This window comes from Hetaerina americana, unplaced genomic scaffold (genome assembly GCF_022747635.1).
Source record: "Hetaerina americana unplaced genomic scaffold, ioHetAmer1.1.p SCAF_32, whole genome shotgun sequence".
In the NCBI taxonomy this organism is placed as follows: Eukaryota; Metazoa; Arthropoda; class Insecta; order Odonata; family Calopterygidae; genus Hetaerina; species Hetaerina americana.
The window spans coordinates 1,533,846-1,548,481 of NW_027286897.1; the positions used below are offsets into that span (position 1 = coordinate 1,533,846).

At 39.3% G+C, this 14,636-nt stretch overlaps 1 protein-coding gene across 1 annotated transcript in view; it reads right to left on the reverse strand.

Annotated features, from left to right (window-relative positions):
• Positions 1-14,636, reverse strand: part of LOC139691290 (uncharacterized) — a 58,066-nt gene that overhangs the window by 3,106 nt on the left and 40,324 nt on the right. The window contains exons 15-24 of the mRNA XM_071589050.1: positions 14,222-14,328; positions 13,685-13,775; positions 12,551-12,739; positions 12,180-12,249; positions 7,092-7,218; positions 6,016-6,100; positions 5,762-5,868; positions 3,717-3,785; positions 3,328-3,502; positions 1,010-1,189 (exon numbers count right to left, since the gene is read on the reverse strand). Of these exons, the coding sequence (XP_071445151.1) occupies positions 1,010-1,189; positions 3,328-3,502; positions 3,717-3,785; positions 5,762-5,868; positions 6,016-6,100; positions 7,092-7,218; positions 12,180-12,249; positions 12,551-12,739; positions 13,685-13,775; positions 14,222-14,328 (1,200 nt within the window). The remainder of the gene's footprint in view (positions 1-1,009; positions 1,190-3,327; positions 3,503-3,716; positions 3,786-5,761; positions 5,869-6,015; positions 6,101-7,091; positions 7,219-12,179; positions 12,250-12,550; positions 12,740-13,684; positions 13,776-14,221; positions 14,329-14,636) is intronic.

Below are 14,636 nucleotides of genomic sequence, written 5' to 3' on the forward strand. Positions count from 1 at the left end.
TCAAATGGTATACAAAAGAAATACGAGGGGTGTTCAATGTAGTGTTCATTTTTTTAATTCTCATTTAAATCTAAAACATACTGTACTAACTGTGCATGTTGAATTCTTTACTAGCTATCTAATGTTCTTGGGAAAAGGGGAACTAAGATTCAAAGGAATCCTCAATTTACTGTGAAGTAAAATAAAAAGTGGACCCAGGAAACCATTGGTCAGATCGGTCCACAAATTAAAAAAAATTTAAAATAGTACGCCAATGTAAAAAATGCTGAAATTTGAATGGGCGTATTCCTTCTAAGGGTTTATGAAATATTTACTTTGTGGTTTTTCGATAGAAAGGGATATTCGATATAAGGGGATATCTATTCAAATGGAATTTCAAAATATGGCGCCATGCAGTGACACCACCAAATAAGTAACTGAAACTGCTATATGAAAAGTTCAATTTTGATTAGACCCTTCGTGACTGACTAATAAATAAGTGCATATCCTGAACTTTTAACAGCGTCAACAACATGAATATAAGATAAACACTTTCGTGTCGTTGCCATTTTTTTGTGTACCAAATGAATTTAGATGAAGTTTTTTAAGGAAAAAACCAAATTCTCCATTGAACATAACTGTGACAAATAATTTTCTTTGAAGAAAAGGGAATTCACTACGGACAGTGTTCATTTATCAAACAAGTTTCATTTGCTCTACTTTCCTAAATTACGTCTTCAATTCTCTCTCTTTTTTTTCAAAACTTAAGGTGAAATGTTAATAGCACCTTAAACTGGAATGAAAGTATAAGTTTTTTAATTATAGGCAAAATGCGTCGCCTTTTTTACGGTTCTTCCTACAAAGAGGTTACCTTTGACATTGAAAGTGATTTTGTAAATTACATGCTAGTCGTGACAAATGTACTTTCTTCCGAAGCTACCCATGGGGAGCAGATGACTATTTTAAATATCGTCCAAATCTCGGTGAATGGAAGGTTTTTCTGAGCACTCCTCCCATGGGAATTACTTACCTATGCAGTTCCTGGGCCCGGCTGAGAAGGGGATGTAAGCATAAGGGTGCCTTGCTTTCACTGCTTCGGGGAGGAAGCGGTCCGGATCAAAAACCTTTGGGTCTGGATATACCAACGGGTTCATGTGGATGCCGGTGATAGCCACATTGATCATTGTGTAAGCGGGGATCTTGTATTCACCTGGGGAAAGAAAACCACGTTAGTTTTTCGTAGAATCAACTCTGTATAAGGCATGGGAGTATTTTAAAGTTTTTATTTGCTTAGGCTGTGCAAAGAACGAGATAGAGCAACCCACAACAGTGATTGACCCGAAGCTTGGTTTGACAGATGGAAGATTGAGCTCACTTAGTACTAACCTAACTAAGCCTAACGAAGTGTGCAATTCACACATCAGGGTAATGGGGAGGCAGTTCCTTTCCCTGTCCCTTTCCCTTTCCCGCGTATGATTTACCAGGAAAATCTGGTACCTGAAAAATCACACAGATTGGGTGAATCTGAGGATACCCGGGAATCAAGCCCAGATCCTTCGGTCAATTAGCCAGAGCTCTACTCACTGGATCAACACGGGCGGGGAAATATCTACTTTAATATTCTAAACAATGCTACTAGCATAGAGTGTTTCGTAAACAACATTGGAGCTGGTAAATACATACTTCACGACATTCCCTAATGATCAAAAAGAGCTGGATTTATCTTACGAATGGAAAAAAAACAATTAAAATATTTAAAAAAATGACACTGAGGAAGAAAGGAAATAAAGGGGCCAAAACAACACGCGAGAGTAATGGGCTATGCGTTGTACAGTCAAGCATAACAGAGTTAAAATGAAATGAAATTATTGCCTTAGTAATTACACACACTCTGCGACTTTGTACTTCAAGTTTGTGGAATTAATAAGTCAATAATTTCATGTCAATATGTTATGTAAATTACATGAAGTTACGCCGGATACAACAAAAAAATTAACACAGTTCTTTATACTCTAAGAAATGATGCTCTTTGATTGAAATTTAATTGCAGGCGGGGAATCCGTATTGCGATAGAACAAATCTCAAGGCAAATCTCCCGCAGTGCTTTTTCACGAAGTTCCCACACTGATTTTCTAAGGTTCTCATTGATGATTGTAACTCTCTGACTGACGGCTAACTTAGCCTTGATTATCCGTCAAAGTGATTTATGATTTCTCTACCGACCTTCATTTCTATCTTCACCTCTCACCATACTATGCATTACTATGCTTGTACACTGCAAAGAACGGGTGATAATGTACATCTTAACCAAAAGTTGATAATGGACATCTCTACCTAATCATGTCGATTTTCCATCCGCCATATGCACCTGTGCCGTTTGAGATGAACAGATTTTGAATCAGCAACCTTTTCTTCCAGCCTACTTCTGCCTTCTGTGATGCAATTATTAATTCTACGTAATTCACTTTATCGAACGCCTAATCGAAATCCACGTTGCAAACTAATACATCTAGATTGTATTCTATGTGTAAAAAGATAGCATACAAAGTTGTGGAATAATATTGATGAATTTTAAATAGTAACGAAATTACATCTACAACATTTTAATGAATTGATGAAAATAGTACATAATTAATGAAGTGTGGTTTTAATTTATAATGAAATTTTTAGTGCAAAAATTAATCCATATCCAGCGTAGTTTTCACAATACTCTGCCTTAACCCCATAAGATTAATTACAATATTAATTAAATGAAAGGTTTTTTTGAGACGGAAAGTCATTGTATGTATTGGTAAGTCATTGTTAATCACAGGGAGAATGTTTTTTCGGCTGAAACTTGATTGTGAATTTTGAATAACAAAGAAAATCCGCAAAGAGTCTCATGGATAGGTGCCCAAATTAAACATTAAAAAGGTCAAAACGAAACTCATTGCTTCATTCATGGGCTAGAGAAGAAAGAAGTGGGGAAGCCGGTCAACTAAAAAGAATAAGCTGAAATCTGCACTTAATACTCCGACTTTCCGTTGGAGTGTGAATGAGAGCGAATTTACGTGTCTTTTGACATTTCAAAGTAAGCGGAGACCGCTCCTGAAGCACTCCATTGTGGAGTTAGCGTTTTTATAGAATACCATGGATGTTTGCTTTGTTACCATGAATAAAACCTGGGGAAAACTTTAACCGAAATAAATATTTTATTTAGGAAAAACAGCTCATACGTAATCGATGTTGATATGGCAGGCTGGGAATTATTCTTTTATCCGTTGTATTGATTGGTTTCGCGGCTTCATTGTGTTGATACATATTTCTTTCTAGACGAATTATAAGAGAAATATAGTGGACGGGGCTCACCCATCTCAAAGTCTTCGGCCAACAGTCGTGCTATGTACGGGACGCTCGGGTACAACCTCAGCGTCTCCTTGATGCATCGTTCCAATAGCTGAAGGTCGCCGAGCCCTTCCACGTTGACCCCTGACGAGGCCACGCCGGATATTGAGCTGGATTCCACCTCCTTCCACACTTCTTCCTGCGGAGTTGAACGTGATAGGATCATAAGCATTTTGGCGTAAAAATTAGCAGCGAGCGGCGGTTTAGAACTCATGCTTGGTAGCATTCGAGGCTTGAGGTGTGACAACTTTCTGTTTATGGCCAACTCGAGAGAAGCGTTGGGTCGAAAGGAAATGCAATGATGCAAAAAAACCAGCATCGAAAACCTGAAATCAACACAAAAATGTACTTACTTGAATTTTCGGGTTATTTGCCAGCATGAAAATTGTGTAGCAGATTGCCATGGACGTGGTGTCGTGACCCTGAAAGAGAGAGAAAGAACACGATCTTTTACAAGGTTTGTATAAAAAGCATCGGGAACAATTTTTTCCTGACGTGACTGCGTCGCAGTGCGCAGGCTCAGTGGTTGGAGGTTTCACCTTCAACTCGCGCCAAGCGCCAATCCCCTGAGAGTGTTCGTTAAAATCGTGTTTTTAGTGGATCCCTGTCGAGTGACTCGGTGCAAGCCCTAATTTCAGCGAACGATTGAACAGCGGTACGCCATCAAATTTTGAGTTGGACTAGGGAAATCAGATACGGAGACGTTTGGCATGATTCGCAAAATCTTGAAGGATGAAAGCATGTCTCAAACTGCAGTTTTTAAGTGGCACAAACTCTTCAAAGATGGCCGAGAAATTGTGGAGGACGATCCCCGCGCTGGGTGGTCGTCGACGTCAAGTATCAATGGGTTTTTTAAATATAAGGGAACGAGAACTCAATTCATTAGCGCCATCGTATTGATACGCGTAGGTAATCAGTTGGGATGGTAGGGCAATGTAAGGTAGTGCAGGTGCGGAAAGATAGGCTTATTCGTAACTTAATATGTCGAGGGAATTCGCAATGAAATGCTCAACAGATCAATTAGAGCTCTTCACTGGAAACTTAGGCAAGGATCTTACGCTTTGACACTTGGAATTTTTTTATCCAACACAGGCACAGTTCATCGTGGTCCACTCTTCTGTGGTTTCAACTTTTCGTGACATATCACCAGTGTTACACAAGTTTATTGAACAAGATGGAAACTCATCGCGTTCCTTATTTTTAAGGAAGAATATCGAGTAAGGTGCTGTAATATCACTAATTGCAATGAATGTGTACCGAATCGAATTGTGGGGACTAAGGGTTGAAAATTGTTGATTAATACAGTTTCTGTGAAAAAGGAATATATATGTGAAACAAGCATTAAGAAGGGAAGTCTTTTAGATACCATGCTCTAAGCGTAATGGATTTACTGTCTCGGTGTGTACAAACATAATAATAATAAGCAATAGGGAATGCGCCTCTCCTCTCATTTGTTTTAAAAATCCATTAGTTCATTCCGTACTCTATGCTAATATACATTTAGTGCGTAAAAATCTATAAACACAGTAATCAACCCGAAGGTCGGTTTGGTATGTGATGGTAGAGTTCACCCAGTGCTAAGCCCAACTGCGTGTGAAATTCACACATCAGGGTAGAGGGACCAGTGCCTTTCATAGGGCCAGTTGTGGTTACCTAGGAAGATCTGGTACCCGAAAATCACACACTTTGGGTGGAACTGAGGGTACCCAGATGGGCTTGAACCGACTCCGTGCCCTCCATTCAGAAGTCCAACGCTCTACGATACCCCTGGGCTACCGCGACCCTTTTGCAGTGATTATTTATGCTAAAAGATATTATTTTTGCGTTTTTTTCATTGTAGGGATTTGTTTTGGCAGTTACCATTTTCTGAGGATATAAAGATACTATTCTAAGATAAGTATGTCGTTTTTTTGATCGAGTAGTAGTGGCTATTGGGGGAGGTGTCAGATATCGACCGAAGGCGCAAAGTAAAACCTCATTGAATTCTCTCTTACGCTTTCGCTTGCCCTGAACGGACTTAATCATATATCTGTTACTCCAGATGTGAAATCAGAATAATTATCTGTACTATTAATATTGGTATTCAACCGTTTACGGTAGGTTTTGGATGGACATAAGACTAATAGCAGTGATAAACTTCTCTGCCTCTCCTAATAAAACAACTTGACATCCGGCACGACAATAAACCCTTCTTTTAATAATTCATCTCGGTTTTACGAGTAGCTAACCTTGAGAAAATTACGGAAACCATCCTCCTGTGACTCATTCTTAATTCTTTCTTACATTTTCTATAATATCTTGTGTGTTATCCATGGAGTGTGTACTCGTATTTAAAATGGGTACTTCTTTTTGTTGAGTCAATTTTTTAAGCGTTGCAACACACTATGGATGATATCACCTCAAACATGAAAGTGTCCACTTCTTCGCGGATCTCCTCGTCTGTGAGGAGTTTCTCATCCACCGCCAACTCGATCAACAGCTCCAGGAAGGCTTTCAACTTCTTCTCTGCAAAAGAATTACGTTAATCAGGAAATATTAGTGATAGGCCAAGTCTCTCTCGAGACAAAGTGACAATTACTCCTAACTTTTAGGAAGACTTGTAGATGGTGCATTAGAGTGCTTACGAATATTTTAAAAGTTTAGTCTCCTTACTTGACGGTTTCTCCATACTTCCATTCAGTTCTTTTGCCCTCGCTGTTTTATTATTTATGTATTCACTTTTCTTGCTCTTGATCACCTGAGGAAAAAAATGGCCTGCTTCAATACGTTTTATGCTATTAATTGCGATTTGATTTTCTCTGACTTTTCTTGAAGACCAGAGGGAAATCAACTTGGGCTCACATGCCACTTCTTTTAGTGTTTGCACATGGTCACAATCATCGAAAACACAAGGAAAGGAGATAAAGACAGGAGGCGCATATAAGAAACTTCGTAAACATCATTATGTGCGGAACTCCCATCCGTAGTCAGCATAGAACACTGATACGCCTGTGCAATGGCATGGGTTTAAAAGCTGGGAAGATTAGGAGCACTTTGGGAGGTTAGATAAATGAGAAACCGAATTTTTGTATGGCTTCTGAAGAAGTAATATTAAAACCGTAATGGGAGAGCATTAATCCGGGCCCTTAAAATATTTTGTGGTCTGCATACAGGCGAGATGGTGTGTACTATAATTTAAAATTGAAGCAGAGGCAGCCGCTAGGCTTAACAAAATATTCGCTGGAGTTTTCTTCAAAGTTTTCAATGTGGGTTTGGGGGGAAAGGGAGATGGAAAAGAAGAGGGAGTTTTCAATGTGGGTTTGGGGGTGAAAAGGAAGGGCTGGGATGATGCACTTCTTCAAAAAACATTGATTTTCGTTTCGGACGGGCATGGAGGGGGTTTTGAATCCACCTGCCAACCACGAAGTGCAGAAGCTGCATTGTAGAAGATATAGTACATATTTTTGAAGGTGGTTGGTTTCTGTACCGAATCAGAGTGGGAGTGGTATTTTATGGGAGGATAGTTGAGAAGAAAAAGGGATCGAAGGAGGTGATTGGAGGCGATCTCAAGATGTCTGATGAAAATTTGAAAACTTTGAAGTGAACAGATGTGGATTGCAATCGCAGAAGGGGTTGGACTCTTTGAATGTTGGCGATATTTTGCTTTGCTCATCTGCAAAGGGTTACCGATAGGCCTTTTGAATTCGCTCTATCTTCCTTTCCCGAAATGTTTAACACAACTCACGCACATTTTCCGAGAATGAGTGTAGAACTGCGAGGATCCTCTTGTGCTCTCTTCCAAGTGGAGTAAGCCCGAACACCCAATCCAGAGTGTACCATGGTGTGGTCGCCCGTTGGTAAAGTACTTCCCCGAACCTGGATGGTGAAAAGAGGGAAGAAAAGCTCAATTGTTTTGATTTGACCCACATGGTCATTAAGCAGTGATGAAAGAAGAAGGCGAATCACTTCGAAAAATTCTCAAAACTATTCGCAAATAAACATGTGGACAATTTCAAATTGCTAGGGAATTGCGAGGAAATTTTTCAAAGGAACATTAAAGGGAAATAATTGGCGGGATTTTAAGCAAAGCGTCAAGTGTTACATAATCGGTTGAACCTCAAAAAAATCTGGCATAGGGGACAAAGTTCAGTCTTAAATGGTGTAATCTTAAATAAATGTTCTGTATTAAATTCCACCTCTAAATAGAGATCTTGGCTTAATGTTCATGAATAATTGTCGAACTGAATACAGTAGATGAGCATGGTAACCAAGTGGCTTATGGAGGTTTTGATTTCCGAAACCTTTGCATCAAGGTGTACCCAAGATGTGTCGTTTTTTCGGGTATAAGTTCCTTCTTGAAAACTGGAGGCGTCCTAGGAAAGAAACAGGGAATTACCCCCCACCCAATCCTGATGTTTGTAGTTACAGGGTTGCACCCAAAAGTGGTAGGACTGATTTTCTCTGGCCCGAACGGAGCGGTGGATGGGGGGGTCTGCCTGGCAGGGTAAGGTGGAGGGGGCTCTTAGCAACAGACCGACACCAACCTCAGTCGCCTGCGGGCTGTCGTTGAGTGAGGACACCGTGTTTAGTAAAGCAAGTTTTTTGTCCGCGTCGAAAAACAAAATGAATCTGAATTTAGAGCAACGTTATTCCGCGAAGTTTTGTGCGAGACTCGGGAAGACGGCAACTGAGACCCTCGATATGATCAAGCAGGCTTATGGGGACACTGCCTTAAGCCGTTCCACAGTATTTGAGTGGCACAAGTTGTTTAAAGAGGGTAGGGAGATCGTTGAAGACGACCATCGCTCCGGACGGCCGTCGGCGGCAAGAACCGACACGAATGTGGACAGAGTGAGGGCACTGCTGAACACAGACCGACAGGGGAGACTGTGAATGCGAAATTTTACGTGCAGGTGCTCACCCGCCTCCGAGAACGCGTGAAAAGAGTTCGACCGGCCATCGCAAACTGCTGGATGCTTCATCATGACAACGCGCCGTGCTATGGCGCGCTCGTCATCAGACAGCTCCTGGCCAAATACGGCGTTGCCACGTTGCCGCACCCGCCCTATTCTCCCAATCTGGCACCACCGGACTTCTTCTTCTTCCCCCTGATGAAAAGACAGCTCAAGGGACGACGTTTTGACTCGATATAGGCCGTTCAAGAGGCTTCGACGAGGGTCATCAACGGCATCCCCAAAGAAAATTTCCAGCGGGCGTACGGGGAATGGGAGCAAAGTTATACTAAGTGTGTAGCAGCTCAAGGAGCAAACTTTGAAGATTATTAAGTCGATGTAAGTATATCGTCAATAAAATTCTTGTAAAAAAATCAGTCCTACCACTTTTGGGTGCGACCCTGTATATTTCGATAGATATTTTAGTACTCTGCAAGCTACCGCTAGAGTGTGTGGCAGGGGGTGAATACATACCAAACTAAATTTTGATCCGAATATGACCCTACCGCGGTTGGACAATGTTATTCTGATCCCTTATCGTTTGTCGAAAAAATGACATCTTAAATCTGTCTGTTCAACACTTAATTTCTCTAATTTTATTGAAATAATCTATCCTACAGTTACAAGATGGAGGTATAATACATTTTCAGCACCACTGCTAAAGAGACTCCCAATATATGCAATGAGCTTCAATCTGTAATTTAACCTTCGCTCCATTGAATGATTCCCAGCCTAGCTGCTCTAATATTTTGGATACGCTACTAAGTTTATCATAGGAACGTTTTACAAAAGCTCCTCCACACTTAATGCAATTCAATTCGGCAATCAATCCAACTTCGTGACGATCCCATATACTAGCAGCATATTCTAAATGAGGCCTAACCAACGACACATAATATTTCTCTTTGACATTTTCATCACATTTACCTAGTTCTCTTCTAATAAATCCTAATCTTTTTTTTTTAGCGTGTCCACATATTCTCCTTACGTGTTTCACTCAGGAGAAGTAGTGTGTGAGGGTAACGGCTAAGTATTTAATCGAGTCTACGCACCTCATTCGGGTGTTCCCGATGCAGTAGACGTTCGGGAGGGAGCAGCTCTTTTTCCAAAAATTCATCACTACGCACTTTTTAAAAGTTTTATTATAATTATCAAGTGTCGCACCAGGGTTGTATAACATTAATGTCATATGATAAAGCTGCTGTGTCCTCAATAATACGAATATCACGGTTAACCACTGAATCGTCGTCAAATGAACGTATCTTGCTAGTGACTACGGGGTCAATGTCGTTAACGAAAAGTATGAATAAAAGAGGTCCGATAACACTTCCCTGGGGAAACCTGAAGTAACGTCTAATTCATTTGAGCTAACCCCATCTATGACTACTCTTTGTACCCGACCATTCAAAAAGTCTTTAATCCAATCCCGGGTATTTTTATTTCTGTCATATGCTTCTAGCTTTGTGATTAGTTTACTATGAGGTACTTTGAGGCTTTTTTAAAATCTATCAAAACTACGTATATTGGAACATTGCTCTCTTGAAATAAGAATATCATGAACAAAAAGGGCAAGTTGTGTCTCGCAGGATCTACCCTTTCGGGACCGTGCTCATTTTTTAATAATTACTCTTTACTATTGAGGTGTCCCACGATAGAACTAGCAGCTACATATATGTTCCATAAACTTGCACAAAATGGATGTGAGGGAAATAGGCTCATTTCGCCCATTGGCTCGATTCTTCCTTTTCTCCTTTTATAAATATTGGGGTTCCATCGGCCATTTTCTAATTTCTGACTACCTTGTGATTTAACAGTGACTTCTTAAATGTAATTAATAGATACGGTGTAACTTTCGACTCTAGATCCTTAAATATACGAGGTTATATTTTATCGGGCCCGGAGGATTTATTAGGCTTAATATTTTTCAGCAAAAGTTCTATTCCATTACAAGAGATTTCAATTTTGGGCATCGGTTGGTCGGCGCGATTTAGTAAGCTATTGGAGACATTCGGTGAGACTTTGCTGAAGACTCTTTGAAAGAAGGAATTTAATAAGTTAGTCTTATCAAAACTGCTGGTCACTCTTTCGCCTGTATCATTTTTGGGTGAATTAACAGTTGCCTTATTTCCTTGAACCGCTGGGATGTGCGACCAAAATGCTTCCGGATTCTTTTTCAAATTTTCCGATAATCTTTTCCTTTTGAACTCGCTCAACGCTTTCCGAAATATCTTCTTGACATTACCCTAGATATCTTCAAATCATAAGTGATATCAATCCATTTTTTGCAAGAGATATCATCCCTAATATTTTTCATCTTGGCATAGCATAGCCTTTGACGTGGCAATACTTTTTTGATATCCGCGTTGCACCATCTAGTTTCCGTGTTATCTTTTATAAAACTACAGGGGATGAACTGAATGTTGCCTGCTGAGCGCGTGATCTCAAGGAAGTGATTCCACGTATCCCTAGTATTTTGGTGATTACTATCCTTTTTACATTTTTCAAATTGACTGTGGCACGCATTTTAGGCCATTATAGTCCCCTTCATTAAACAAGTACATTTTTCTTTTGGGCTTCTTATTTAGGACCCCATGTAACGAAAACTTAGCATTTACTGTCCTGTGGTCACTAATTTCTTTTATAGTTTCTATAGTTAAGGCTTTTAAAGAATATTCGTTGCTAACAAATCATATTATCACCCCATGGCAGACACTCCAGTGGTGGCTTGCAGGGTGCATAAATAAATAAAAACTTACGTTTCGGCCTAGCGCGCAGCCACCATCTTGGCGTCTCAACGTCCCTACACGCAGTACGCATCCTGCTATGGTAGTGTAGTGTACAGACCGTGGTTCCTCTACTTTGCTCATGCGTACTGTTAAAGTATGCGCTGCAAAAGAAAATACCGTAAGTTGTCAGCGTATTTTATTTTCCTTAGAAACTTTATGGCTGAGTATGAGCCTGGTTTCGTCACGTCACGACATCATCAGTTTTGTTTTATCTTTTATATAAAGGTAGAATACGTCAAATTTCAATGATAAGTATAGAGAAGTATGCTATTATCGGGATATGATAATACATGGCGCTTATATTTCGATGCAGAAGAAGGATGACAATCATATTAGATTACATTGCTAGATGAAGTGATCTGACTTTACACAGTCTAGTAATGCCTTGAATATTGTTAAAGCAACAAAGGCATGGTGAAATCACTGACTGACTACTGTACAGGGATTTTTGTAAACCACGCATAACATTTAATGTGATGTGAGGCCTCTACTTGACTATTCTTGGTTAGAAACAAATGCCTTAATTATCTCCTGTACTTTTAAACATTAGTTTACCGTAAATCATATTTTCCTTGCCTTACAAAGGAAGTTGCCGTTAACGCATAATATGTTTAATGCGAGGGAGAGGAGGCTTGATAGCAGGCTGATATCTAGTAATTTTCGGTTTCTCGAGGAATGGAAAATTAGGCATACACCAACTGCCAAATACACAATGACGGGCTGCATTTTTATTTTTTTGGCGGAATACTGCAATGATATATGCGAGCTCGTAGAGACGATTATTTCACCTGGCACTATGACGAACATTTTTATTAAATTACGACACCATGGATTTAATTTTGAATAATTGACTGTGGCTGCAATGAGAAAATGCCTGACGTCGTCGTCGTGTTGATCATGTCTTGTCTTTAAGGGCCTGATTACGTTAATTGGAGTAACGCATCACAAGAACGGAAAATGTCAAGGATCTTATGAAAGTTTCATAGAAGTCTAGGACCGTCTCTGTTAAAACATAAATTATAGGAAAAATAGTGTCATCAGAATTGCGTTCTATCGCATATGCTGCGTCAACGTAATCCGTTTAATTTGCATTACCAACCTGTAAATAGCTGCTATGTAGTCTCGCTGCTCCTTCTTCTCCCGATCCAATTTTATCCCCATTGCACTCTCTGAAAGAGGCGAGAAAAGTATAAAATATAATTTTTTCAATTAAAAAAATTACTCCACTTATTACTGCTTGCAAAGTTGTAATCAATTTTCACAATATTATTTTTACTTTAGTATTTGAACGTTAGCTTTTGAAATTGTCATTATGATAGTATTATAGCCAAAGTCAAAGCTATTTTCTTAATCCACACCGACTTTTCGGGATTAGAGTTTCTAATATTTATATGCAGGACCTTTATATAAAAGAAGTAATCACCATTGAGGTCATATACTAACTTAAATTCTCTTGAATTAATGACTTACCACAGATCACTTCCAGCGTGCATTGTGAAATAACCGGGACGACATCGAATGCTTCTCCCGTAATTGCCTTATCGGAGAGTTTATCTGCGAGGTCCGCACTCCTCTCGACAAACATCGGAACAAATTGCTCCAGTATTTTGAAGTGAAAAGCGGGGGTCAGAAATTTTCGATGCGCAAACCATTTCTCTCCTGTTTTTGGGAATGAAAAAAGGAAAGGCATTATACTTCTTGGCCATATGATGCTTAATGAAGCCATATGAAATTAATGAACCAAGGTGAGGGCGATAAACTTTCAAGGGGGTACATTGAGGCCCACAGAAATATTGAGATAAAGCAGAATGAATCGTCTTAGGCCTTTAGTTCAATTGAGGGAAACTTAACACTAATAACTCAATGAATCCCATGGAACACATACTCTTTCCCTAAGAAATTCTAAATAATTTCTGGTAGAGCTCATCTGCTGTTATTTATTAGAGTATTAAAAACTTATTAACCAAATATGAGCAACATGTCAGCTGTGGAATAACAGCTGAAGGAAATGCGAATACAATCTACAAACTAATGTATTCTGACCCTTATGTGACTAAGTACCAATTAATAGATGATTAACTGGTGTGGGTGAAAGAAAATGAATTTATTTATGTTAGACCTTGTCCAATCATTCCGATAAGAAAATACTATTTGCCCAATATCAGTGTGACGTTTTGGTTAATCTTGCCGATAAGAATTTTAACAGATTATATACGGAATTTTTAACGGATTTACAATTACCATATTGTTTATGAATGTGACTGAAATAATTATAAATTTATTCGAACAATGAATAGGAAATCTTATTGTATTTACGGAAACAAATGCAATTTAAAAACCCTCAAAACTCTTGAAAAAATTAATCTTATATTTAGAAAACTTGATCGTCGGTATACGGAATATATTACAGGATCTATATCAGAATTAGAAATATTTAAGTAATAAAAAGAAGAACTATGCAATTTAATTGGTGAAGGTTAAAGAAAACAGATTATGAAACATATACGGACGAACACTAAGGAAAAGAAAATTTCCTTGGAAAAGTAATTTCTCCGTCACTTTCCTTCCTATCTTAATACTCTCCTGAAAGATTGTCGCTCTCACCTTTGCTCGTGAGAAGTCCGTTGCCTAGCCAAGGACGGAGAAAATCGTAGACCCAGGCCTTCTCTATGTGCTTGGAGCTGCGGAGAATCGCCTACAATTACATGAAGAAACTCTCTTTTCATTCGTTTCGTAGATCCCTGTCAACCTCACCTCCAAGTCAACCGAGGTGAATATGGAGTACAAAAAATAAGAAGGCTTGGTCACAATTGGCGACACCGAGCTGGCGAAAGATGAAAAAGTTGAAAACAGAAACGTGATAAACCAGAACGAAGGATGCGAAGACTACGTTAAAGCAAGGATCAAATCCGGGAAGGTGGAACTTCGAGAGGTCTCTTCTAGGCTAGTCGAAAGGAGAGTCCGAACATGTTAAAGAGCAAGGCATATGAGCAGTTAGTGAGGCCATGCATGACGAATGTGTCGGAGTGGTGGGCACTTAGGGAGAAAGGAGATAGTATTTGGGCGAAAATGAGAATGTTAAGGAGGTTACCCGATGCGACTTTGGCGGGCCCCAGAAGAAATGAAGACATCCAGCCTCACCTCAATATATTCCGGGCCGACCGGATCCACCATGTATACGCCGAGGTACCACAGCTTGTAAAGTGGAAAATACTTTCTGCAATTTTCATTTCGATATTCCAGTATTCCTTGGAAGATCAAAATTAGGAGCGTTATGTTTCATAATTTGCTAGCATAACAGAAATAGATTGTATAAAGTTGCTATGCTAGGTATTTTATTTGTAGGTCGCAGTTTCCATTAAATGAGGAATTTCTTATTTACGAGGATTTTATTCAATTTATAAAAATCTGCATCGCTGTATGAATGGATTAGGATTCTTCATTATGATATAAAAAAATATTCAATCATTTAAATTCTTCATTTAAAACAATCTCTAGATTTTTGTTAGATCTCCGGGTTCTAATCCCGTTCAAGGCGAATGATTTTTACTCTTTG